The sequence below is a fragment of the Osmia lignaria genome, chromosome 1, assembly GCF_051020975.1.
Source record: "Osmia lignaria lignaria isolate PbOS001 chromosome 1, iyOsmLign1, whole genome shotgun sequence".
Lineage (NCBI taxonomy): Eukaryota > Metazoa > Arthropoda > Insecta > Hymenoptera > Megachilidae > Osmia > Osmia lignaria.
The window spans coordinates 11962328-11990188 of NC_135032.1; the positions used below are offsets into that span (position 1 = coordinate 11962328).

General features: G+C 38.2%; 4 protein-coding genes across 6 annotated transcripts; 2 read left to right on the forward strand and 2 right to left on the reverse strand.

Annotated features, from left to right (window-relative positions):
- Nucleotides 1-59: 59 nt before the first annotated feature.
- Nucleotides 60-9402, forward strand: tacc (transforming acidic coiled-coil protein). The gene is made up of 6 exons (XM_034328095.2): nt 60-541; nt 6339-8082; nt 8155-8462; nt 8520-8749; nt 8820-9131; nt 9207-9402. The coding sequence occupies exons 1-6, from the start codon at nt 431-433 to the stop codon at nt 9400-9402; spliced, it is 2901 nt and encodes a 966-aa protein (XP_034183986.1). The 5' UTR covers nt 60-430.
- Nucleotides 1359-12466, reverse strand: mi (cyclin E-interacting protein minus). Of its 3 annotated transcripts, XR_013062348.1 has the most exons (6): nt 12249-12461; nt 11135-11915; nt 10781-11056; nt 10206-10710; nt 2013-10144; nt 1359-1937 (listed from the first exon to the last, which is right to left on the reverse strand). XR_013062348.1 is itself a non-coding variant. In XM_034328097.2 (5 exons), the coding sequence occupies exons 2-5, from the start codon at nt 11905-11907 to the stop codon at nt 9920-9922; spliced, it is 1779 nt and encodes a 592-aa protein (XP_034183988.2). In that variant the 5' UTR covers nt 11908-11915; nt 12249-12466; the 3' UTR covers nt 1359-9919. The 3 variants fall into 3 exon arrangements, 2 of the variants coding, with proteins under 2 accessions (XP_034183988.2, XP_076545125.1); XM_034328097.2 differs by having other exon boundaries at nt 1359-10144; nt 12249-12466; XM_076689010.1 differs by lacking the exon at nt 12249-12461 and adding an exon at nt 12018-12219 and having other exon boundaries at nt 1359-10144.
- A 330-nt stretch (nt 12467-12796) lies between these two features.
- Nucleotides 12797-20468, forward strand: LOC117606083 (phospholipid-transporting ATPase ABCA3). Its single transcript, XM_034328094.2, has 25 exons — nt 12797-12992; nt 13137-13777; nt 13854-14134; nt 14207-14365; nt 14434-14674; nt 14748-14915; nt 15001-15188; nt 15282-15446; nt 15509-15617; nt 15684-15838; nt 15912-16073; nt 16156-16227; nt 16306-16444; nt 16594-16831; nt 16907-17066; nt 17138-17354; nt 17433-17954; nt 18023-18148; nt 18211-18429; nt 18500-18790; nt 18863-19170; nt 19239-19386; nt 19460-19670; nt 19741-19954; nt 20038-20468. Exons 2-25 carry the CDS (start codon nt 13465-13467, stop codon nt 20251-20253), a joined length of 5022 nt encoding a protein of 1673 aa, XP_034183985.2. The 5' UTR covers nt 12797-12992; nt 13137-13464; the 3' UTR covers nt 20254-20468.
- LOC117606096 (uncharacterized) lies at nt 20450-24382 on the reverse strand. The gene is made up of 5 exons (XM_076689638.1): nt 24281-24382; nt 23500-23767; nt 21755-21895; nt 20947-21201; nt 20450-20804 (listed from the first exon to the last, which is right to left on the reverse strand). The coding sequence occupies exons 1-5, from the start codon at nt 24287-24289 to the stop codon at nt 20722-20724; spliced, it is 756 nt and encodes a 251-aa protein (XP_076545753.1). The 5' UTR covers nt 24290-24382; the 3' UTR covers nt 20450-20721.
- Between the last annotated feature and the right edge of the window lie 3479 nt (nt 24383-27861).

Sequence of the window (27861 nt, forward strand, 5' to 3'; positions counted from 1 at the left end):
AACGCAATGGCGTTCTACGATTGGCTAATGCGTTTGCATTCAAGTTGTCAAATGCTAGACGGCCGTTAAGAAAGCGGTTGTGTGCCAAACATTGGAACGTTGGTGGAATCGACGATCATATGCACGAACTTTTAACAAAATAGTGTGATTTGTGTGTTTTAGCACTGCATTAAATCCATCTACCAAGCTCAACCCAAAGTGTTAATGATATTTATTGTGAATGCAGATATTCGGAAGCAATCGTGACGTTGTTTATTGCTTCGAAGATCAACTGTGAATGCAAACTTCGATAACTTTCAGTGTTCTACAATTTGTACATAATACGTTTGAAATTAAGTTATTTTGTGCTTGTGTCCGACAAAAGTGCAACGACGAATGTACTTAATCAAGTCGAATTTTTAGTAAAAGTTAGAAAAAAGATATCGTCACGATGTCAAGTCCAAAGAGCATTGGTAGTACTGCTCGTGAAGGGACCCGAGTAGTACTTCGTGAAATTACTGCATCCCTACATAATTCGTCTCCGGTACCTCTCCGTTTCAAGGTATTTGTATTAAAAAGTGATAATGTGCCCTGCCTATGATAACGAACCCCAAGTTACTCGCATATTCAGCGTTCTTATCGGTACTATCGTCTTCTTTTTGTCCTGTCGCCTTTTCTATCTGTTTTTATTGCTAACAGTTGTGCCGGAGAATCCCTATAAATAAACCCTGAATCTCCAGGAGCACCTTGAAACGAAAATAAATTTCGCTTCCCGCGCGTTGGCATCTCTTCGACTTTCAAAAAGAACGCATCAACTATAAACTTCGTAACATTAATTTTTTTTTTTATAGAAATAGCAACATACATCAATCGTTTATTAGCATACTTATATCGTAATATCTGCCGCGTGTGTAGAATAAATTAAGGGAAGTACAGTTAATGTTTGACGCACAGCTCGTAAATCCACGGCACTTACAAATGCTCCTCTATTTCTTGTACGCATGAAACAAAAACTGGTTTGTTTCCAGCGTTATACAAAAATTTTGTTCCCGGTTAAACCGGTTCTCCTCGTTACGGTGAAAAACCTACTGCATTTCCGTGTGATTCTGACTGCAGAAACAATAAAAGTGACGTTATACAGTACGAGCACAAAGTTTTTAATATATCAAAGTGCAATAGCATCAACGATTACAGAAATAGGAGACAATAGCCTTCGTATAAAGAGTAACTTAAAATTCATTAAACTTCAAGTACTTAATATCTCCTTTATCGCGTCAATTTAATCTGTTATATTCAAGACTCTACGATTAATATGCCGCTATGTAAGAGAAAGTGCTGATTAATCAGGATAAGATTGAACTACCGACGTTATTTAAAGAAAAAAAAGAAATTTAATGAAATGCAAAGTTTCCCTTGAAATTTTTCATTATGTATCTTCCATTTAAGTCTGACGTTCCATCATAATTCGATCACGTTCAATGAACTTTCGGCTTTTCCTTTCTTCATGCCAGTGTCAAATGACTCGTTGCAGTTTAATCGGTCCATCGATTTACCATCAGCGAGGATACGCGTTTAACGAGCGTGTTCACGTGTCATTTCAGAGATAGCGCTACATGAACCTCACCTCGCTATCTCGAATCGGTGTCCCACCACTTCCATAGTTGGTGATCTTTGTAGCATAATGCCCATGCGGCGTGTGCGCGGTCCGACGTTACGACAGCGGTGTGTAACAGCAAGTGTTAGTGGATGTATCATCGTGGCAAAACGGTGGCGATGATTCTCTGGTCATTGAATCTACTCGACGAATCGCAGCCTCGTTCCATGTTGTACGCGATCTAGCCGCAACCTTCATCTTAGGATTGCAAAATCATTCTCGAAAGGTGAGGCGTTCGCTTTTTGGCAGCATCGTCGTTTCTCATACATACACAGACACGTAGATGGTGGTGGTCGCGTGCCGTCTGAAAGTCAGTGGTAGTGGTGGATGTCTAGAATATCGACTGGAGAATGCGCTGCGCTAATATTAGAATTTCTACCAAAGATATCTTCCGTTGATCCGTCACGTTCGGTGAGTGCGTGGTTTTCTGGCTAAGTCTCTCTTGGCAAGCAGAGACAAGCTGACTGCAAAGGTGATAACTAACTGTGTCGTCAGACCTAGTTCTTCCTCTCTCGCTTTAACGCGTCGTTCTTATCGAATGCAGTCGTATCGAACTGCATTAATGTCCGTATAAAATTCTCTATGGACCATAAGACTGCAGCTCGATGAAGCTAAACGCAGAGGGATGAGAGAGACACACCCCTGTTGAAAAGTGTTCCTTTTTCTCTGTCAACGCGACAAGATGGGAATGACTCATACATATAGCCGATAGTGTGTGTTGTGGTCTCGATGATGTCAAGAACACGCCGAATAAGGAGAGCGCGAGCTTCTCGAGTTTCGAATGGAAATTGCTACTGATTGTATCGCCTTGTTCGCTTGAATGCCTCGAATATACGAAGTGCTCGAGTGAACGCGTTCAGTTTATACCGTAGATTTAACGAATAAAAGAGCACGGTGTAATCTATAGTTCGTCACGGATGACGAGAAATGTTCTTCGAAATTCAAAGAGGATCGGAGATATCGAACATCAAGGCGGGAATTTTCGATATACCTAGGTGCGAACATATTATTTTTATATTTTTTGATGTCGAGATGTAACACATTGCATTCGAGTTTATTCGTTGTAAAAAAAAGAAACGAAAATATTTAAAGGCTATTAAACATGTCCACGTTTCAAATCGATTCCCTGCAAGTCTACAGCAAATTTACTCTGTTCATATTTATACATTCTTGGTTCTTAACAAAAAAAGCTTGTACAGTACCGAGCATGGTACGTTTCACGAAGAAAAATGGCGATCCCCCCCCCCTGTGGTTTCCCTTCCCCGGGCTCCGATCCGTCTCCGGAGACGGTCCCGGGGAAAATGAAGATGCGTGGGTAGAGGTCCCATATATATAGGCCGGGGGCGGCCCTCCGCTTGCATTCAAACGCATACCCGCGAAAATTTGAATTGATGTTTACCTTGTTGCTTGTACTTTTCAGTTACATACTAAATTTTATAATATTTAATAACTAAAAATTATGTTATTGTTTGTTCTAAATCATGTTTAATGTTAATATTATTAAAATTAATTATACATCCTACGGAAGCCTACTACGTTCGATACTGTACATTGCGTTGTTAATCGATCTAAAGAGGTCTATAATTGGCATTTAGGAATATAAACAGTAATTAAGAGTGTTAATTGCCTCGATACATGCTAGACCTTATAAATTAAGAAACATAACTTCTAAAACGTGTAAATTATTCAAATCGTTCATAAGATTCTATTAACTACTACGTTTCGGTAACTTACGTAATTATCTTAGAAAAAAAAAAGAAAGATAATACAAGAAGCTAAAAAAAAAACATGGCATGAATAATCCTGGAGTTAATTTCTTATTTCGTGATATTAAATTGCGTTGCATTAGCGAACGACATGAACGTTCTACTTTCTAACCTCACTTGTTTCTAGAATTCCCCTCAATTCAGAAAGATTGAAACAGGCTCCTTAATTAACACCTAAGAAAGTAACAATTTGATCTTTAGTCGAACGATATCGAGTAATCTGGTATTTATAACTTTCAAGGATGAACCGAAGGATAAAAAAGTTTCTAGCAATCAGTCTAATCGATCTCTCTGCTTTTCGAAACTACAGTCATGCTTTAAATTCTTCAACAAATCGTTTCATCGTCAGTTTTCGTTTTTTCTTTCATTTGAGACAGAGCTCTTGTTCCAAGAAAGTTCTTTTTCCTATTATACTTTCGTTAGACGCAGCAGGTGTGTCAAAGTTTATTGAACTGATAGAACACGTCAATTTTGAAAGTCCTAACAGAGTCAGCGAGACGGAGTAAAAAAAAAGACAAAAAAAAAATACACAGAACCATGAAGAAGGGGTGAATGGCAAGCTTGAAGGATGTTCCGTGTCGTCCAAAATAAACGTGTCAGGGGGTGTGGATATATAGAGGGGGGGAAAAGATGGGGGGGAGAAAGTAAGAAAGTTCACAACGTGGGGTTCCGTTGAACCCGCGTGTAAATATGGTTGCGTTTCGGACGGCAGTGACAGCCGAAAAGTGGAGGTCCTTTCAGAAGTCATGGGGAATCTCATCCGCAAGGTAAACTCGTTGGAAAAAAAAGCTTCGTATTAATCTGTAATCGATTTCACGTTTGACAATGATAAATCGATGGATCAACCCTTTGCCTTACGATCTGATCTGCTTTAATTCATTGTTCGCACGTTCGATCATTGGAACAAAGAAAGTAATTAATATCTGATGGATAAATTTGTACTTTACGATTCTCAATTTAGCAAATTTTCATTAGAAGTGAAATTAGCACCTCTGGAGTGTCTTGTTCAGTTGAGTTTGTAATTAAGGCCACCAGTGCGACTAATTAAAAGGCAAAGGGTCATACTTTTTTGAGGAAATTTCAAGGAATTGAAAGCTGTTTCTTTCATTCTTTATAGAAACTAACACGTTGAATGTCCTAAGAGTCAGTGACAAAAATGGGGACAAAATAGTATTAGAATTATTATAATGTAATGTGGTGATTCTCCTTACGATATGTCTGACCATATACGGACGCCTCCACTGCGGCGTCGTGGACAAAGCATACGGAATTCATTTCACATTCAACGTGTTTAAGACCTGCACATATGGTAGATGTTAGTTTTATATATCGTTATTTACCATGCACATGCACGAACCATCCTCGAATACCAAATAAAGCATTGAAACGAAAGAAAGAAAGAAACATTACTGTTTAACAAAGGCATATTCGAACAATGCTACACAGAATCTCTATTTTCCTTTCGTTTCAAGGATTCTTTGTTCTAAAATTTTATCTTCAATAGTTCAATATGTACTCTTTGCATGAAAAAAATGTCCTACTTGGAAGCGAAATATGGCCTTCGATATATCTTTTATATTTAGAAATCGACAGAAGTTTTAATCGAAAAGTGATAAGGATCTTCCTTCGAAGAACGATGGAATTTAATTTAATTTCACAGGAACGTCGATCTCTTATCTTGCAATTCAATTTTCTAAACCAATTTTCAAGAGCTTTACGTTTCGAAAACTCCTCGACGCGTATATACCGAGTGACCTAAATCGTATTCGCGATAGACAAAGCGTGCCGTCAGCGTAGATTTGCGAATCAAATCGCGTGCCGCGAAATTTTGCGTTTCATCGAGGCACGACCTACTTCTTGCCGTTCGTCAAACGCTTCATTGTTTCATCGCTTTTTCCTTTTGCATACGATGAATGAAAACAGGGAAAAGAGCTCTTTTTGCCAGGATTGATTTTCAATAACTGCGTTATTCATATAAGTTTTAGTTCACTTTTCAATTCGTTGGAGGTCACGGTCTTACTGTGGGAATTTCTTTTAAAATTATTATTGACTTCATCTTTCATGAATCGTATCATTTCGCTTATTTGCACTGGATAAGAGGATATGACACACGTGATGCGTCATCAGTTGTATCAGATAAGACGCACAGGTTGCGTCGTCGGGGGTACCGCATAAAAATATCGCGAGACACCACACGATTCACCGCACAATGACTCCGGATCGTATAAAAACTGAAATCGATGATACCTTCCCGATGAAAGTTCATTTTTCATGAAACCGTGAAGAGAATCCGTTCATAACTGTTCTTGGCATGGATTCGCGGCCAACACTGGCGCGCGAAGATCCGGCAAAACAAAATCCTGGTCTCCTCTCCCTCTCGTTCGGTGGGTATATTTTATAATTAGTCTCAGCCTCGCGAAGTTGCGCAATTTCTGAAAGAAATCGCGAGCCACGCCGTCAGCTGATCTTTGCGATCAGTGAACGTGGATTGCTCGCGGTATACGGGCACGTTGAACCGTTCTCCTCTCCTCTCCTCTGGTACTTATTCGCGGGAGAAATGGAATATATCAATAAACTGTTGCAGCGTGCCACCGTGATCCCGGCAAGGACGACGTCGCCCACGCAATTGGTATTTTGCGTCGAACTTGTAGCTCGTTACCAGCCTCTCGAGTTTCTGATTAACACGTCTAGTTTCCAGGGATTCGTTCTATCGCCAGGATGTCTCTCAGTTTCACGTCGAACCTGACTGACGTTCATTTCATTTTTATCATCAGTTGAAAGTATTCGGTTTTATAATTGAAAATCTGCAAGTTCTAAGTTCCCGTGAACTTAGTGTTTATAAAAGTATAGCAACACAGCATGGAAAATACTTACGATAGAATTAGAGAACTGAAATTGTCTTTTGTTTCAACTAACGTGCCCTCTTTTTTGTTTAACAGAGCGGCAACGACAGTCCAACAGCGAAAACAGCGGAGCATGAGGTGAAGGTTCGATTCGCCCGCGAATTTGCCGATGTTGGATCGATCACTTACCCGACACCGGACAGCCTCTCCTCGGCCGGTAGTTTCCAGAGTCTGAACAGCAGTTTAAGCGCCAAGAGCAGCAACAGCGTGAACAGTCCAGACTCCTTGCCTTATAGTCCTAGCCAGACTGTGGACAGTTCCTACGTGAACCCTAATATATCAGGCTTGGACGATTTGATCCTCGGTTGCGCCGACATACACCTGAACAACAGCGAAGAGGATCAGAGTTCCCAGGATCTCAGCCAGGATCAGACGTTCGCCTCGGCCACCGATGATCTACAGATCGATCGTTCCAGCGAGTTCTCTCTGACGGACTCTCAGAACGGTACAGAAATCATAGAGAACGAATCGACTACGCGAGAGTCCACGCGTTTATCGTTCAATCGTACACAAGACATTCAAGACCGGCCGATTTTGTTGGGCACTGTTTGCATTAGGCAACCGTTGCCCGTTGCTCTGATCACGAACAACAGGTACAACAGAATCTTGAAGCCAGAGGAATCGATCGACGAGTCGATTTCACCCGACAAAAGTAACGATGATTCATCTGGTTCCCGAGAAACCGGTGGTAGCCCGGTGAACAACGTCGACGAGGTTTCACTGCCACGTCCCAGTCCGGAGGATCCTAATTTAAATTTAACGACGTGCTTGGCCCTCAGTGAAGAGATCTCGGATATCTGCAAACAAGATCCACGTATCACGTTAGAGTCTACTTCGGTGGAGGCGAATCCTTTGAACGTACCTAATTGTCCTTTAAATTCAGCACCGTTCGAATCCTCGTCGTTAACAGAGCACGAAGAATTCTCGTTACCTGGTATATCGACGTTAGCGGAACATGTGGAAGGCTTGTCGTTGCCTAGTATCCCGACGTTATCCTCTTTCACAGTAACAGACTCTTCAGGATCGAGCGGGAACGATTCTCACGAGGATAAGGACAATGCGAAGAACCTATTGGCTAAGTCTTCGTCTCCTGTCAGTGGTAGCGTTGCGGTAACTGCATCTCCGCAAGATGCACTGAAAGAAAGTCCTATTAGCGAGGTACAGAATAAAAGTTTGGAAGAAGCGATATCACCTGGTCCCTATGATGCTGGAAACGGTGGAGAAAGTTGCGCGGATAACTTGAACGACACTCCAGTCTCGAGACCAAAAACGCCTGAAGTTCAACAGAATTCGGAGGTGACGAACGTTCACAGTGAAGTTGAAAGTAATAATATCGCTGTTAAGAAGGTCGAGCTTTCTACGCCACAGGAAGCTAGCCTAGAGGCAAATGTTTCTCCTTCTAAAAAGGAAGAGATAGAGGATGATAAGTTAAATGAATCTTCTGACACCGAAACAATAGAGTGTTCTGAGAAGGTAGGCTCGGTAAATTTGAGCGTTGAAGAGAAACAGAAAGAGAACGAGGAAGAATTTTGCGAAGAAAAGTTGGACAGAACGCTTACCTTGCAAGATATATCCTTCAATGCAGAAGCTGTGCCAGACTTGGAACAGTATACGGAATTCAAACCGCAACGGCAGAGTACTTCGTTAGACACGTTATGTATTGAGCAACCAAATTTCGAGGACTTGAAGTCTGCGGCTGAACAGGTTGCCAATGATATTTTTAAGTCATCGTTGGAATTCTCAAACGAAACTGATCATTTTGTCAGCGCGACATCCGATTGTAATTGATCAAAATTATTTTCATTGTTAAAGCGTTCGCAAGTGTTTATATTAACGATATCATTTTTTACAGTGTTCCAGGATCCAAAGAGCTTCGATTTTTTGATAGCTCACGGAAATTCGAAAAAGAATACCATAAATCGTTTGAGAGCGGAATCTTTATATGTGAAATTTGATCCATTGGTATCGGATACCAGCATGTTACCCCAAGGAAATACTCAGCCTATAAACGAGGAACAAAATGGCAAAAACGAGAATTCATCGACGAATATTAGCACTCCAAAATGTAATCCTGCCATAGCTGCCATCGATAGGCTACTTTATTTTAGTCCTATCGCTACACGTAATGTTCAAAAGATGGAAGAACCACGAGAAAAGATTGTAAGTATAGATTGCTTAATGTATAAAAATATATGTACTCATCTTTCTATCGTATAGGAACAGCCTACAGAGGAACCAAAATCAGATATTCCACTTATTACTGATATTAATATGAGTAAAGAATTAGAATTAGTAAAATCAACTGTATTACAATTAGAGGAAGAATTGGAGAAACAAAAGAAGGAACATGAAGCGGAATTAGAGAGGCAAAAGAACTCTTTCCAGGAAAAGATTAATAAATTACAAGCACAATTAGCGCAGGAAGTAAAAAGTAAATCTCAGATGACGTAAGTTACTTGTTTATTTGTAAAATATTCTAAATAGAGAAGAATAAATTAATTGGACTGTTGCTTTCAGGGTCGTAGTCGAAGAATATGAGAAATCGATTAGTCGACTGTTCACAGAAAAAGAAAGGGATCGTACGAATTTCGAACAGGAAAAGGCGAAAATTCAAGAGGAATTACAAGCCACTAACGTCCATTTGACCAATACAGAGGCTGCATTCAACGACGTTCATCAGAAATATGAAAGACTGAAGGGAGTCGTATCCGCGTACAAAAGTAACGAAACAGTACTGAAGGAAAGTATTGAGGAAAATATGGAAACTATAAAAGGTTTAGAAACCCGATACGACCAGTTGAAGAATCATGCTATGACTCAACTTGAAAAGTAAATGTTACAAGATAAATATCTAACGCGAATGTATGTTGTTTAAGGAATGTTACTTCATGATATGTATTTCAGAGCCAACTTTGAATTGGATGCTATACGAAAACAGCACGAGGATGAAACGGTAAAACTTCATGCGATGGTGAGGAAAGCTGAGCTTAAGAGCAATTCTCTGGCTGAATTAGTTGAACAAAAGACTAAAGAAAATAAGGAACTGACGCAAATATTAGACGAAGTAATTGCCAGGGTGGGCCATCAAAATGCGGAATAACAAACGAAGAAAGATGAACGCGTATCGCGCGTACAACACGATTAGTCTTTATTTTTTTACTCTGCCCTTAACATTTTAGATACAACTGTATGCTAGGTACGATTGATATACATGTATACAACGCGTTGTTTCTAAAATTATTAATTGCAAGTTATGTTTTGTTTCAGAGAAGCACCTTTTATTAATTATTTATAAGTTGTGAAATATATATATATATACTATTTTACCGCTAATAAAAAAATAAGCATATTAAAAATAACCTTTCATTTTTTTGTTTAAACAGTAAAAATATTTTTTCGCAGTTTCAACATTCACACTACGCGCGTTAATGTTTCACACGGTTTCTTATAATACACTTCAAAACAATATTTCACTAAATTCAGTTAAATAAAAACCACCGTTCATACATTTCCCACCCTGTCATACGAATACCAATGATCAACGATTGATATTTTTAATCATAAATAACAAACTTCGCATAAAGTCGGGTCAAGTTTTCCTGTACCAATGAGTATTGTCAATCTGTTGGTCTTGCATTAATCACAGATAAAACGTGATGTTTTGCTAACTTTAACATACGATCGCTTGTACTCCCTAGTTTACGAGGAATATTTTTATTTTCCAGTTCAGGCATGAGTTTCTTAATAATTCGTACTAAGTTTGTAGCGTATGGTTTGAATTTTGGATGACTCATGCCTACACCTTCGCTTCGTAAAGCCTCTGCTACCGCCCATAATAATTTCTGGAAACATATGTTTGCATTATTTTGCATAGTATGAATTTAAATATTAAAAGATACCTACCTTTCTATGTATGTCGCTTAACTCGTTTCTTCCTTCCGTCACGGATGGCTTGCTTTTTTCGATTACGTTACTCGACGAGTATCTCTCCCACGAAGGTGCCGAGTTGTTATGCACTTCATGCGGGCAGTCGAAAGATAAACTCTTTGCCCACTTGAATCGCGACCCTTCTAATTCTTCTTCGCTCTTTCTTTTCCTCGATTCCTCGGATACTTTCGGAATGTCTTCGAACTCATTTTCCTTCGAGTTCTGTATAAACAGTGCACGTTTAATGTTTTGAGGATTTGACCCACTTATAAGCGTCTTGCTAGGTCCGGCTAGGTCCGGAGGGGAGCTTTGAAAGAGGGCACGTTTCGACGTTTCTATTTTCGCCTTCAATGGACTGGGCCCATCTAAAACAAGCCTTCGAGCTACTCTTTTCTTTGTTGAACTTTTCGGAGTTCTCCTTGGACTTCTGCCTCGTGGACTTTTACCCCGCGGACTTTTTCCTTTTTTAACCGTAGGTTTCCTAAAGCATTGCATGTTTTAAGTTTAGCGAAAATCTTTCTAAAATGTAACATTTGAAACTTAATACATACTTAATATTTAACACTAGTAGCTTCTTATTGTTAGGTATTAATCCTTTCAAATTTGCACTAGAAAATGTTCTTCGTCTTTTCGTTAAATGATTCAATCTCTTCCCTGGACTTTGGCCATTATTACATTTAGCTAAAAGATTTCGTTTCTTGGCACTTCCTGGTGCTTGCTTAGAGAACCACACAGTACAAGTAGACTGAGTCTCTGCTCCTATGTACCTTTCGCATAGTTTTGGTAAAAAATTTTCAAAATCTTCAACTGCTTTGTTTCTGTTATAGCTGAAATAACATGAAATATTATAGATACTTCTATATAAATGCACCAAATTAGAAATTACAGAATATTAATGTACTTACTGTATTCCATGAAATTTGTGGTGATATGCTTCTGGCCATGTTAAAGTGGAAGCTTGTTCTTCTTTAATAGTATTATAAAAAAGAGATTGCTTTTTTTCAGAAGTGCAAAACAATTTGGTTTCATTATTATTTGTAGTTGCCTGTACATGCTCAGGGTTTAAAGGTTTTATTACATTTTCTACAGTGTTAAGTACACTGTTCTCAGTATTAGGAACTACTTGTTTTAATGTACAGTTATCACTTGAAACATTAGACTTTAAATCTACTGTAGGTATATTATTACTAACATTACTTTGACATTGTGGATCACAAGCATCAAAAGCAGAACTTAAATTTCTAAGGGTGCTTTTGCTGCGCTGATAAGAATTAATTGTACTGATATTTTCTTTGTGCTTTTCCAGGAATTCCTGGTTTATACCTTGTTGCAATGGTTCTTCTGGTAATACCCTTGGTGTATAAAATAGGTGCTTATTCTCATAAATACGTATAAGAAATTCTGAACAATCAGTTCTACAAATTGTATGTTTAGGTGGTGGAGGTACGCCGCTTAAATATTTGTTAATTTTAATTAATAAACTATTATCAGATTTAGCAATCAAATCAGCCTGAGAAGGCTTCTCTGGACTAGCTACTACTGTTACTTCATTCGTTAATGTTTCATTGTTCTTGTTATCATCTTCATTGTCACTATCAAACATCTCTGGACTAGAGATGTTTGAAAGTTCTTTTTCAGTCCTGGGACTTCTAACTCGGTTAGAGGGACAACAATCCATGGCATTGTCTATAAAAATGCAAACATGAAGAGTCTTACAAAACGTACATGTGACACGAAAAGTTCGTTACAAGTATTATATATATGTATCATATCAATAAGCTACCTAACCTTGTCAAAAGTATACCATAAAAGCAATTTTAACAGTAAAATTTTCTAAGTCTATTTACAAATTAATTAAGCTTCACTTGAATGTCACTTAGCATTTGGATATGATTCAACGTCAAAATGACGATTAGCCTGTTGCTTCGTTAGTCACGTTGTTTGTATATTGCATCTTTAAATATGATGTATGTAATATTTATATCACTGCACTGTGCAGATAAATTCGAATATACTTACGCAGTAAATCGACGTTCAAACGTTTTTCGTTCAATAATTTACTGGCCAGCAGCCAAATCCGTCTGTTTCACGACATCAGAAACGGAGCTTACAACGTATAAGATATACTATCTGGCACGTCATGCATCTGACAATAGTATGTTTAAGCCTTAAGGCGTCACATACTTTCACGAAATTTTGAACACACACATGCCATGTATGTAGAACGACAGATAAATATGAGATAACATTATCTGTAATGACTATCTATAGTTTATTGATAATTTAAAACATATGTATATGTATATATAGCATTCGTTGAATGAGAGAACATACCCGTTTTGCGCAGCTCAAGGAGGCCCTCTGCTCTTACTCCTAACTTTATAGCAATATACACGGTGGACAAAAATATATGGATAGGGGAATCAACTGATAATGTCCCAGGTTGAAGAGTATAATAATTATAAGACCACTGCATATGCAGCTTGGTGCTACAATGCACTTGCCCAGACTAAACATACGCAAGTCAATCCAACAGTTAACATGCGCAAAACGAAGGAAAACTCGTTATATGACAGTATGACATGTATAGTTGCATTGTGACAGTAGTAAGTACTGTCAAGTGCGACGTGTTTTGCGCATTGTAACGCTAAGTAATTAAACGAATACATTTTTGATAAGAATACATGAAGTATAAAAATGTGTAGAATGTTATTTTTATAAATTCTTTGATACAGAGCTAATAAATATTTATCTGTACCTCAGGTATGTACATATTTTAAAATACTATAATATCCTCTGAATATTAGTAAAACATTTATCTTTTTGGGTATTGAATTTAGTTTCATACAAATTTTGTTGTAGTCTTATATTGACATTATTCTGTAATAATTGAACTTTGGTTTTCAGAGAAAATTATTATGACAATCAAGAAGAAATTAAACATAAATGCTTATAGAAATTCTAATTATATGTAATCAAGGCTCCACAAATGAATGTGTAAAAGAGTTTACATTATAATTTGGTTGTCAGAGTTACGTGTTTAGCACATATTATATTCTAGTAGAATATATACATGTTGATTCATAGATCAATGTTTATAATATATTCATTGTACTTTTATGAACTTTCAATGGCATTCTGTAACTTATCAGTTTGCATACACAAAGCATATATACATTGATTATGCAAAGTCATGGAAGTCCTCAATTAAATTTAATAACATCAGAAGATCAAAATGGCAAATAACATGAGGACTTTTGCTTTACTTTTATATAAAAATTTATTAATACGATGCAGACATTGGAAGACAACAATATTTATACAATGTTTGATACCTATTGCTTTGTTTGTATTGATACAAGCTGTGAGAGATTTTAGTGTACAACCACCTAGAGTGATTAATGAAAGTACATATTATCCTATATACACCAAAGATGAATTGACTTTGATAAACAGGGATTTGACATTTTTATACTTTGTGCCACAGAATTCATATACAAAGAATATTGTGCATAACACCAGAATGTGTTTGGGATTACCACAAGAAAGTAATTATTACAATCATTAATGTAGTGTGTTATGCTGTTTTGTTAATATTCAAAGCTATATATTTGTATTAAATAGGTGTAGCTGGATTTTCATCTGAAGATGATATGATTAATGCTTATACAATTCTACATGCTGAAGCTCCTGCTGTTGAAGTGTTAGCTCTTGTGTTTGAACAATACAATACAACTGCCATAAAATACAAAATCAGGCATCCCATAGATATTCCAAAAACATTGTTCCAAAACACATTTGATCAGTCTACAATATATTTTAATCTTATACCATTTGTACAATTGCAAATGTGTGTTGATGATTCTTTTATAAATCATACATCACATTCCATGATTGAAAGAATGGTATTACAAAATACATATTATTAAGTTCACTTCTTGTTGATAGTTTATATTTATTATGTATGTATATTTCAGGTGTCCATACAAAGAATGCCATATCCTCCATATGTTAAAATAGATGAATCAGATATATTACTAAGAGTGGGAATATGTATGTTTGCAGTCATTGCATTTTTAATTCCACTATGTATAGAAACAAATTATGCAACAAAAGAAAAATATATTGGAGTAAATGTAAGTATGTTATAAACTATAACACAACGAATTTCTACAGCAATTATATATTGTTTAAATATGTGTAGGTTTTAATGGCAATGAATGGAGTAAAACATTACCAAAATCTACTAAGTTGGTTAATTACTGGCATATTGTTCAGTATTTTTTATATAGTTCCAATAATAATATTATTTAAAAATACTTTCTCTGGAAATGTAGATCCATATTTGTATCATAGCAACACTTTTATATTTTGGCTAATATTTACAGTACATATTGCCCATTTAATATCATTTGGTATGCATGTTGCTGCATATTTTTCAAAACGTAAGTTTTATTTCTGAATAAGCTGTAAAACATAATATGTAGTTATGAAACACGATTATAATTGTTCTTGCAGCGCGTTTCGTAATAACTACACTGTCAGTTATTTACACTGCTTCTTTCTCACTTCATGGAAATTTAGTAAAAGTAGGAGTATTATCGATAATACCGTATTTGGGAATATTGTTTCCAAATATATTTCTGTATAGATTCCTGGAAGAAGTCAATGCATATGAAACTCGATGTATGTAAAAATATTTATGCGCTATTAATATTTCAATATATAAAATTGTATGTTATTTAAACATTAAACATGTCCCGATTTTTAGTAATCGGTATTCAGTGGTCAAATATGTTTATTGCGGGGGATACACAATATAATATTGGTGGATGTGTTGGATTTATATTACTTTTTTCCCTGTTGGGTACTTTGTTACACTTTTCCTTAGCATTATACATCAATGCTATATTCCCAGGAAAATACGGAGTACGTAAAAAGCCATTTTATTTTCTAAAGGTAAATTGTTTAATATTCCAAAATACATTATCTTTCTTGAGATACACTATACATACGCAATACATAATGCAGAACACTTGTACAATTTTGCAGTATTTAAGGAAAAATAAAGTATATCTTGATGAGGATATGGAAGATTTTGATTATGATAAAGAAAATAATGAGAACTTTGAACCTGTAACAAAAGGTGCACTTACTCCTGGAATTCAGATCCGTAATCTTAAGAAAACGTATAATACTAGCTGTTTTCGAAAATCGGTAAGTTTGAATAATTTTATTATTTAAGTTTTATAACTATAATTGCAATTATTTTATAATAGGCAGTCCATGCATTGAAAGGTATTTCAGTCGATTTATATAAAGGGCAAATAACAGCTTTATTAGGACATAATGGAGCTGGAAAAACTACACTTATGTCCATTTTAACAGGTACAAATTCTGTTTATAAAAAAAAGTACCTTATATCGATGTCTTTTAATATACATTTTTCATTAGGTGTAATAAGTCCTACTGAAGGAAAGGTTCTTATAAATGGCAGAAATATTGCAAAACATTTAGAAGTTATTAGAAATGATTTGGGATTATGTCCACAAGAAAATATGGTTTTTCCTGATTTGAGTGTGTTCGAACAATTGGAATTTTTCGGTCTAGTAAGTATAGTACCGCGGTACTACGGCATTACTATAGATAATAATCTAAAGTAATTACATATGGAAATTTTAGTTGAAAGGTATAAATAAAACGAGGAAAGAAATTCGACAAAATATTAATATGCTCCTTGATAAATTAAAATTGAATGAAAAAAGGAACGTTCTTCCAAGTACATTATCTGGAGGGCAAAAGAGAAGACTGTGTCTTGGGATGGCTCTCGTCGGGGATGCTAGTGTAAGAATATACTAACATCAATGCAAATTGAACTTGTTTTATCGAATAAACAATATTTTTATTTCGGTAATATCTCATTTAGATTATAATTTTGGATGAACCAACATCAGGAATGGATCCTGAAACTAGAAGAGATATCTGGGATGTTATATTAGTAAGGGAATTTTTTTTTATACAGAGCAATTAATAATTGATTTATATAGATGTAAAAACCTTATTCAATTTTCTGTAGAAAATAAGAGGGAAGAAAACAATTTTGATTAGTACACACAACATGGAAGAAGCTGACATACTTGGGGACAGAGTTGCTATTGTACACGGAGGTCGATTAAAATGTTATGGTACAACCATGTTTTTAAAAAAGCAATATGGTTAGTACATTTATTATAGAGCGACATATGTACAAGGTCCGGCCAAATAATAACCACGTAATTACGTGGTGTCCGCTCCTACATGTTATTCGGCCAGACCCTGTATAATATACATATGTATGTACATATAAGGTATTGTTTAATTTTAGGCTATGGTCATTTAGAAGTCACTTTATCAACTAAGTCATGGTGTAATTCAGAAAAAGTTATAAATAAGTTCGATGCAAGAACACAACAAATAAATGTGGACAGTGAAAAGATTGTTTTAAGTGTACCAAACACTGACACATTACCACAAATTCTAGATAAAATCGAAAATCAGAAAAAGAAATTGGGCGTTACTGGAATCAGCGTTTCACTTATTACTTTAGAAGAAGTATTTTTAAAGTATGTGACTTTTAAAGTACATTTAATCATTATTTAATGAAATTTGTAAAAAAAAATATTTATTTTATTTCTTAGAGTGATTAAGAAAGAAGAGAAAGAAAAACATTTAAATGAAATATTCTATTCCCCATTGCAAAAAGTACAAGGATGGTCCTTATGTATGCAAACAATTTTGGCACTGTATCATAAAAAATTAACTTACACTAAAAAAAATATAACCCATACATTGTTGACAGTATGTATTAAGATTAGAAGTAGATTATTATTAATCCATTATTGTTTTACTTATGATTCTATATTTTTTAGCTGTTTTTACCAATTTTATCGGTCGTATTAATGGCTTTGAGCTATAATACGCCTCGCGATTCGACGGATGTATTTCCGCTTGAACTTGATATGTATAGACATCCTAAAGCTCTATATTCGTCTAAAGCTGAAAAATGTGGTATGCATTATAAAGATTCAGTAGATTATTTTGGTGGGTTTGCAGAAGAAGTGCAGCAAAATACAAGTGTTTCACAAGGTAACTACAACAATTATATTTTGTTTGGGAAAACTGTAAAACTCAATGTCAAAAATTGAAATCAAACTATTCTTTCAGCTTTATTGGATCATGCTCTTCAAGATATTGCCTCATATCGTAACAATTATATTGTTTCCGCGGAATTTAATGTTTCCGACGATAATGCCGCTATACTCGCTAATGGTTTTTATTCTGGTATTGCGGTTCACAGTGTACCATTAACTGTGAATCTGTTATCGAACGCGTTAATCAAACGTTTTGCTGGTGACGAATACTCTATCCGTGTTTCAAGCCAGCAGTTACCAAACCCTTTGTCTGCAACAATATTAATGCCAGAAGCGGAATCATTGTCACGAGTATTGGTGTTTTGTAGCTTCTTCTTCCCTACTGTAGCACTTTTTGTTATCCATCCTTTTCAAGAAATGGAAACTAGAGTAAAGCAGCTTCAAAGAATGACGGGAGTCACGTCTTTCTCATACTGGGGCACGATGTTTTCTTTCGATTTTTTAATTCTCACAATGTCTATAGTTATTATCATGCTAGGCTTTTATATCATGGATATTATCTTAGATATTCGCCTGTATTACCGCACAGAAACACGTAAGCTGATACTAAAGACTGATTATATCTATTAAAAATTCAACTTAACTCGAACTTTTTCTTTTCAGTGATTATGATACTATTATTAGTATTATTTGGAATTAATTCTTTATTTATAACATACATCTTTAGTTTTGTCAATAAATCAAGAAATACTGTGGTAACCATATTGAGTCTTGTACCTGTTGGATTTGGTAAGTTATACTTATATTTAATCCTAAGAACACTTAAGATGATCATCTATTTTCTATTCTAGTTTTGTTTCAATATCTTCTGCACGAAGTGGTACATAGTTTTGACCGTTTGAGGATTCTACATGCAATACAGAAACGGATATTCCGTCTGATACCTCATGTGAGCCTATTTCATGGTCAATTATCTTTCTTCAACGTAGCTGTACAAAATGCGAGATGCCGTCGATTACCAAAACGATTGCAGGATGTAGTTTGCCTGGGTTTTAAGGATGTTTGTTGTGGTATGAATTTACATTTCAATTAATCGTGTGCTCTAACGACACATCATTATTTCGTTGTTTTCTTTTCAAGATTTGGATTGCGTAGATGGAGTCTGTAGGAACCAGCTTCCGTATTTTTCTAATGATAACAGTGATATGAGCCTGACAGAATGCGTTGTATATTTGTCGGTCACGCCATTAATATATTTTGCTGTACTTATTATTTTAGAAGAACGATTGATCGACAAATTATACGCTAAAATGTTCGATCAAAAATTAAAAAATGCCTGTGTTATAAAAGATGAAGAGGTAGAAAAGGAGAAATATGCAGTAGCATTAGAAATAAAGAAGCTAACGAATAGTAATGCAGTATTTCCGGAAGGTAGGTTTATTTCTTTGAGTTAATTGAAAATTAGAAAAAATTTCCTCTTGCGATACTATGATTACAACACAGGTGTAGGAAGGACAATCAGTGGGAAAGAAAAAGGAACGACAACGTCTACCGTCAAATTGAATGCTCTCGAAAGTCCAGAAACTAATGACGATAGTCTGTTCTTGGTTTATGAATTAAGCAAATATTATGGAAAGTTAATGGCAGTACAAGAAATCAATTTTCGAGTGAAGCAACGAGAATGTTTTGGATTACTTGGCGTTAATGGTGCCGGAAAGAGCACCACGTTTAGAATGTTGACCGGCGAAGAAATGCCAAACAGTGGTATCATGTACTTAGGAAATTCAGAAATACGTACAGATAGGAAGAATGTAATACACAATTTTAATAGAACTGTTTACCATTAATCATTTTCACTGACAATTCATTTTCTTTACAGTACCTTGCTCAAATGGGCTATTGTCCACAAACTGACGCACTACTCAGTTCTTTGAATTCATTCGATCATTTGCGATTGTTCGCCTTGCTTCGTGGTATACCGAGTTCCAAGGTGGACTTAGAAGTCAATAAATGGATCAATCGTCTGAGTAAGCTACACGATCTTTCATGTATATTTAAATAATTTTCATGCAGAGTTCAGAAATGTATCCATTATTTCAGATTTAAATGCTTGCATGCATCAACCAAGTGGTACTTACAGCGGTGGGAATAAACGACGTTTGAACATCGCAATGGCTTTAATTGGAAATCCGACTCTCGTTCTGTTGGATGAACCAACAACGGGCGTCGACCCTGCTGCTAGGAGATCATTGTGGAATATTCTCCAATCCTGCCAAGCAATGGGACAAGCTATTATACTCACTTCTCACAGGTACATTATTTGACTCGGTAATACATATTAGCGAAACTTCTGTACTTACATGAAAAGATATTTGCAATAGCATGGAAGAATGCGAGGCTCTGTGCAATAGGCTAGTCATTATGGTGAAAGGTCAATTGGTTTGCATTGGTGCAAGCCAGGAATTGAAGCAACGATTCGGCGCTGGTTACGATATTCACGTTAAATTAAATCCCAACCGATCGGATGACGATGTGAGCAATATAAAATCAATTATGGAATCATCTTTAACGTGTGAAATCAGAGATGAGAATTTGGTAATAATTCTTGACAAATACAAAGCGTTTCCTAATGAATCATTCAAGCTTCCGGTGATGTTATCTTGTTCTTCATTCCCCAGGGATTAATTGCTTATCATGTAAATGATTCTGGAACGACGTGGGAAAAAATGTACAGCACAATGAATAATCTGACTGAACGGTACAGTTGTATCGAAGATTATGCCGTTTTATCGGCTACCTTGGAACAGCTATTCATTCAATTCGCCAGGGGAACTGAATTAAGGAGGTGCGAAGAACCTCTGGTAGACTACAGTACTCAAGCAGCGGTTGTTTAAATACTTAATGATGAATTACGTTTTTAAGGTTTTCGAAGCATTTCATTCCAATTCATAAAAGTATTATTATGCGTGTATGACGTGTATTCGTATGCGACTTATATTTTCGATGTTGTGCGCTTAAACCTACAAAACAAATCAAATATGTGTACATATATATATATAATTTATTTCTCAAAATATATAATATGCAGCTGTATTAAAATTCTTATCTGTTAATAAAGAACACTAAGAAAATAATTCTAAGAAATTTCACATATTATGATGAAATGGTACGCGATTTGAACACCTTGAAAAGTTTCGATCCAATTTTACAGGAAGAGAAACAACGATATAAATAAAGTACTCGTATTTTATATAAATAAAAAAGTTACATAAACGATATTTTCTTATGTACATAAGTCCGCCTTTAAATGAGATTGCTGTAATGGAACAAAATTGATCGTGTAATGACTTTCACTGTGTCGTCTAATAACGGTATCCGCCCGAGCTTGTTTGGTATGAATTTGGACCTTGATAGCCGCCACCACCGCCACCTCCACCTCGGCCGCCTCCACCTCCGCCGCCGCCACCACCACTGCCGCCGCCTCCTGCTTTCAGAAAACACAAATATGTAATTAAAATTATACAGAAACAACCCAAACGAATCATCAATGACGTCTCCATCGATCCTCCAGCGGAACGCACCGTAACCGCCTCCTCCTGAGTATCCACCCCCGCCATTTCCACCGCCTCCACCGCCACCGGAAGTATCCTGATTCTCTCCTCTGGCTTCAGCAGCGAGCGCTAACTCGACTCCCCGTTGAATTTCAGGCGGAATTGGTGGCGGTGTTGGAAGATGAGCACCTTGGGGATGGAAACCTTGTTCGTCAGCCGTGTAAGTGACGCTGTATTGCACGCCATCGGGTCCCGTGTACGAGTATGATCCACTAACTGCTTCCGCGTTGCCTGCGAAGAGAAAGACGAACGAACCCTTGACGCAACAGGTGTAACAGGCTGGGTCGTATTGCGTCAGGTTATATCGAGGAAAATTTTTGCGGCTTTCCAGCTTGTTAATAACGATCATTGTTCGGTAATCACTCATCGCGAATTGAAATTGGGACGAGCGGTTGCCTGCGGCCTTACTGACCGCTCTGTCGAGAACCGGAAGTGGGTCGCGCATTCCGCAAGAATGCTGCGGTTGGATTTTTACGTATCAAGGGTGGTCAGACTTTCTACGTTTCAAAATGCAACAGGCTAACCGATCGTTCGCAGATTTTTTACAATTAAAGAAGAAAGTAAACGGTGGATATCTTGAAAGGTGTTACAGGAACTGGAGGGTTTTATCAGTTGCAGCGTTCCAGCGTTCACCGATCCGACTCCTATTGTAAAACGGAAGGATTCTAGGCCGAACGCGATGATGGATAGGAACTCATAACGGCGAGAAATGGCAGCGAACGAACCGCGAAGAAAAGGAACACGGGATGTCGTTGTTGGGAAACGTGACTGGCCCTGATCTCACCTTGCTGCTGACCCGTTTCCTGCGCACTGATACCATTTCCTGTTTCGTAGCTGAACTGGTAGTTGCCGTCCCCGCTGTTCTGATTGTTGAACGAGACGATGGGTATCTCCTGGCCACCTCCGGGACCTCCTCTTGGTCCACCTCCGTCACCACCGGCTGAAACAGTCATTTCTATCGCTACCACTTTCGATGACACGCTTTACGGTATTTCAAGTATATTGCAATCGTGATTCGTGAAAATTTCACTCGAATCATTCTCTCGTCGACGACGTTGCACAACGTACGAGAGATAGTCTCGCGTTTCTATGATTCATTTACCATAAAAATGTAAAACGCACGTTTGCAATTAGCTCGCCGTGTGGGAAAGAAGAATTTCTATTTTCCGAGTGATTTCATTGTAAAAAAAGAATTTAAAAAAGTTGAAATATTCTAAATAATTCGATTCTTTCGACAGAAAAACTTATGCAACTTAATATCTTGCTAAGCCAATCAATAAATAGATGACCATTACATCGGACGCGTTAGGAAAGTTGAAAGACATTACGTCTTTCCACATTAGGAAACACGAACGATTTGGTGACGTATGACCGAATGCAAATGCAAATAACCAATCATTCTTAACAGACGCAATTAGTCAGGCTTTCAAACGGCACTCCACAGAATACTCTTCGTCTCATCCCACATGGCATAATCGACTTTTTATCGATCGTCGTATCCGTGCAATCTCAGATTGCATCACTCCAAGTGAAATCCACGAACATACCCGAGATTAATTCGTAACTGAATGGAGTCTAATTACTCGGTTGTTTGCGATGCTGTACAAAAGGAGACACAGAAAGGTTGTGATCTTAATTTTCGCAACGGATTCTCACAGTATTCGAATCGTGGGCCAAATGATTGCCAGGACCTCGTGGGTATGTCTTCATTAGACGAGGTATACAGTGATTAAGTGTTGCGCGGTTCACACTTTTCTTTCATGATACACTTTTTATACAGGTTGAACAATCAAAAGAGTACAGATTCTATATACAAGTATAAATTGTTCAGAGGAGACTTCAGTCATCAAAGAAATGATTTTGAATATATTTTGCTGTTTTGCAAACATTAATCATATATGTTTTGCAATCGTATTTTGCACGCAGAATACTTTCCGCGCCAGTTTAGGGACAACCTGTATTTCAGTGCAAGTCAAACATGAATCTCCCATCACGCGATTTCTCTCCCTCTTAGCGTGGTAAAAAACAGTGTAATTTCATTTCGCGATCTAATGCGTGGACGTCTTGATGTATGTTGCACTTTTTCTAACACGCGATGTGATGAAATCGTGTCATTTATGGGTTTACAGAAACGATGTATACTGGAGTGAACAGAGAGAAATTCATCTCTTCTCTATGAAATGTAATATTGCTTCTGATAAACTTTAATGTCGGCACGTATGATACGTGGTCACTCCGTTATTACTACATACATTATGAAGGATAATCGACTTGCATCGTTTACGCAAATTATAGTAATTTATCACGAGGAAATTAATATTAATGGCTTTCTATAAACGATCTTCAAACAGTTACGTAATAGAATGTCACTCTTTTCAATTCAAATTTGAAAATTCGATCAATGGATTCGTTCGATATAAATGACTAAGGTAGTCTTTCAGTATTCGAGTTATATTTTTAATTCAATGTATTGAATAATTAATTTTTTTGATTAAAATTCAATTAGGTACTTACGTCCTCCAAATCCACCGCCGCCACCACCTCCGTATGCGCCACTTCCGCCGCCGCCACCGCCGAACGCGCCACCCCCTCCGCCACTGCCGCCATAACTGCCTGGTCCACCTGGCCCTCCTGGTCTACCGGGTCCTCCGGGAGCTCCAGGACCACCAGGACCTCCTCGATTTGGTGCTTGAATCAAGCCTGCACCTCCCGCGGTACCCGCATTACCCGGAGGAAGGTAAGTGTTCTCCAGTCGGGCCGCGTAACAGGTACCGACTACTAGTAGCGCGACAGCGAGCTGTTAAAATTGCGTTTGTAAGTTTATTTATCGAATGATTTTTAATATTGTCGAAACATGCATGTTAAAAATAGTACGTAAGCAATCTGTCAAGAGAAATCGAAAATATTTTTAGGTTATCAAAGTTCAAAATGGACTCCCACTGATTTCCCGCGCACATGTTTGGTATCATTGGGTTCTATCAGTAAATCGCAGAGATTCACCGGGAATGAACCAAGTAAGGACCAGATTCACTTTGATTTGGCTTTTCTACCAGAAATTATTGCAGTAAGTAAAAATCTTATCTGAGTACAAATAAATATTTGGTCCAAAATGCCATGTTCAATGCAACTAAGTACAAACGTTCCTATTATTTGAAATATGAATAAAAACTATGTTAGAATGCAGTAACACTAGTAACACTTGACACTTTTTAGGAAAGCTAGTTGGACCAGGCCCGTTCCCGAGAAAAATCCTAATTACGTCAATGACGCCACCTGTCGCGGGAAAGCGGATGTATTGTGTGAGTCGTACCGATCTCATCTCGCTGACAAATGATTTGATCTTTGTGAAAATCGAGCCTCCCCGGACGATACCCGTTGCACAGAGTTGACGTTGTATCACCAAACGATGGCAATAATTGGTCTGTGCAGATTCAGGTCGAAGCAACCGTGCTTATATACCGATCCGTGGCCGAGGATCGTCTTCCTCCCACCCAGCTACGAGGGGAAGACTTAGAAACGGCATCGACTCTGGTGAACACCCGGTGCCGCGTCCCTCGGCGAAGTTCGCGAACTCGGTTAACGATGGAGTAACAAAGAAAAAGCGAACAGTAACGATGGTAAGAGTAAGAAGGAAGTATCGAGGGAGAGGGCGGTTGAAGATGAGCTACGGTGAAAGACGAACGATGAGGGGTGATTGCGCAAGTTAGGTGATACAGATCGGCGGGCATCTCTCGTCGGTTGGACCTGAAGGTCGACTAATCGGGTCGACATGAAAGTGAATCGATGTTCGTGTGTATAAGAGGCATATAGACCGGCGAAGGGACGACAGCGATGTCTTGAAGAAAAAAAGAGAGGTTACGCGAGGCATCTGTTCTAGTTGAAAAAGGATCGAGAGTAGAGGTACGCTACGGGGATGAGCGGCATCTTCTGATATGGAAGATTGCGACGTAAGGAACGATTTAAGATGCGTACATTACGTTTCTCTTTGTAATTATATCGCTTATTTCGCCTCTGACATCCCGCGTCGGACGGGGTCGCGTAGCGTCATCATCATCCACGATAGATGGGTTGGTTTATAGAGAGCAACGCATGCTCCGCAACCGTGCACGAATATTGCGCAACTTGGTGCGTTGCGCATCAACCGTACCGATGGTACGTAATGTTCGTAGGTGTGCGAACGTGTACGTACAGAAGATGCCGCTCCAAATCGTCTCTAGTGTTACCGATCGGCACGTAACTTGCCCGCTTTAACGATCCCCCTTAGGTCACCGTACTCACGCTCCGAGGCAGACGCCTTCGACGTGATCGCTTCCCAATAACCATCTTTTACCTCTCTCGTTCACGTCTCTTCGATTTTGCCTCGTGGTTGATTGGCGCGAACAGTTCAGTTCCTTATTCAGACTGTTCACTTTTACCGGGTCGGATTGGAACTTAGGAGGAGAGACCTTTTTTCTTTGCTCTATAGAGATTGCTACGGCATTCTATTAACCCTTTGAGACAGACTTTATTTTTATCATGTTTTATAGAGAAATTGACTGTATTGGGCAACGCTCATTGATACACAACGGGGTGAGATATTATTGGGAAGCAGAAGAACTTTTTGCTTTTGAAGTTTAATATAATATTACTTCAGTACCTCTGAAGAACCGTGATTGATGCTTCGCTACATATGAGAAATATGTATTAGAAAATATGATTGCTTCCCGTGAGAATGGTTGATTTCTCTGTACGTAATGACACTGTATAAAAGAGAATCATACGTAAGGAGATGTACGCGAGAATGAAATAAAAGCTCGCAAGAGTTTTGCGTGCACATCCATGAGATTGATAGTTTCCAGTCTACCAGAATCCATCGATCGAATCCCAATACAATCGGCATGACGTTGTAGCTCGAATACCGCCTAAAGGGTGAGTGAAATGTCTTATGTAATCGGTCATACTTTCTTCTTATGAGGCACATAATAACTGTTTCTGGAAGAAAGTTCCTGAATCGATGAGGTAATCCATCTCACTCCCCCGAACGAGTTATCTTGGAACGCTCCTCTCGGTTATGTAAACTCTTTAAATTCTAAAATCGATTTATGACCTCTCATGAATTATCTCAGCCGATGATGATCTTGGTTACAACCACTCCCAAAATGGTAATACATAAAATAAGTCTTATAAAAAAAGACTAATAAATCACACTCTGCTCTTTCCCACAATGCACTTCTCATTCATCTGTTTATTCCACCAACTTCGCCGGATTTCGACACGCAAACCGATTTGAGATTTCTCTGGGAAACTGATACAAAGACTGAACGACCCTATCCTTGCCACTTATAGTCACTTACTAAACTCTTCAACTTCAGGTTAATCGCTGGTACCATTTGACACCGTGGCCTGGAATAGTCTTATCTAAGCATCGCCAGTAATAGATTCTGCCGGTAACGCCGTTGGATCTCTGAAACAGATCAGACAGCGGGACTCCAGGAATCGAGCTGAAACGTTGGACAAGATACAGAAAATCAGCGTGATTCGATGATCGATAGGATCGGTTCGCTGCGAGCCATTCGAATTAGCCGATGCAGGGGTGCGGCCTGCGCAAAAAACGGGGCGATCGTGAGCCATAGCTCGATAATAGGATACCGCGAACGTTCGAGACAATGTATACCAACCGGAGAGGATAGGACTTGGGATGCTTTCTAAACGGATCGAGTCACCGAACACGCCGATACGCTTTGAGAAGACCCAGCCCTTTGGCGTGCTATCCGCGCATTCATCTATCTTGCTGCTCGTGTTATGCCAGAGGTGAGGTTCATCGGCAAAAGTACGGTTCGTCGAGAAGTAGCTCCATCCTCTCGATGCTCGTCGGATCACCTACGTAGTGGGCGCTGTCACCAAAAAAGGATCGCGCACCGACTAATAAGCGACTACAATGTCCCATTGCAATGTTCTAAACCCAGACACCTGATCTTCGCGGTAACTGCCTAATAAGGAGCTGTGATATTTTGCGGAAATAAGCTGCTCCCTTATCCGTGAACTCTTCAGATCTCTTGTTTCCCAACGTTTTCCAAGGTGCGACCCCCTTTTCTAATAGTCAACCACTAGTTAAAATATTCTAACGTAGAGCGAAAATGTGATTTCCCAGAAAATGCTTCGCGACCTCCTTAGGGGTCGCGACCCATAGGCTGGGAATCTGAGCTCTTGGGTATCATCCGGATCTACTACGGTTTTACCTTGGATGCTGAGAAACATGTAAAGAAAGGAGTTCGTGACGTTGCAATTATCCTATTATTTTATGTATTTTCTGCATGATATAAATCCGTGATTTTAAGTTTGATCTTATTTTTCAGGAACTCGATGTTCTCTTGATATTTCGATCCACCACAGGGAAGAGAGATGTTCTAACTCGTTCAGGCAGAAGAAGTCGGGCTTAAAGGATTAAGAAACACTCTCGTACGGGTCTAACAACCCGGCTAATTGCCGTTATATACCTGGTATATTATTACGTATACGCGTAAATTTCTGCCTCTTGGTGGCGCGACGGGTATTCCCGTAATCAGAATAATCAAACGACAATTCCAATCAACTTTCTCCTTGGTACAAATTCCAGGTGAATACGACACGAATGAATCGCGGAAGCCTCGGCTCACACGTCGTTATTGAATAATGATCTCGAACAGAAGTACTGTACGCATAATCCCTCCCTCCAATCAGTAGCTGGGCTACTGCTTTGCTTTCTTTGTTACGATCTCGCTGTACGGATGATGATCGTGGCAGCGTTTCGAAAGAACCGACACACCGGAGGTCGACGAAAGGGAAAAATTGAAAAAAAAAAAAAAAAAAAATGAAACAAGTCTGTGGTCTCGGCGGTTCTTGTATTTGCCCTGACGCAACCACGTGGACGCT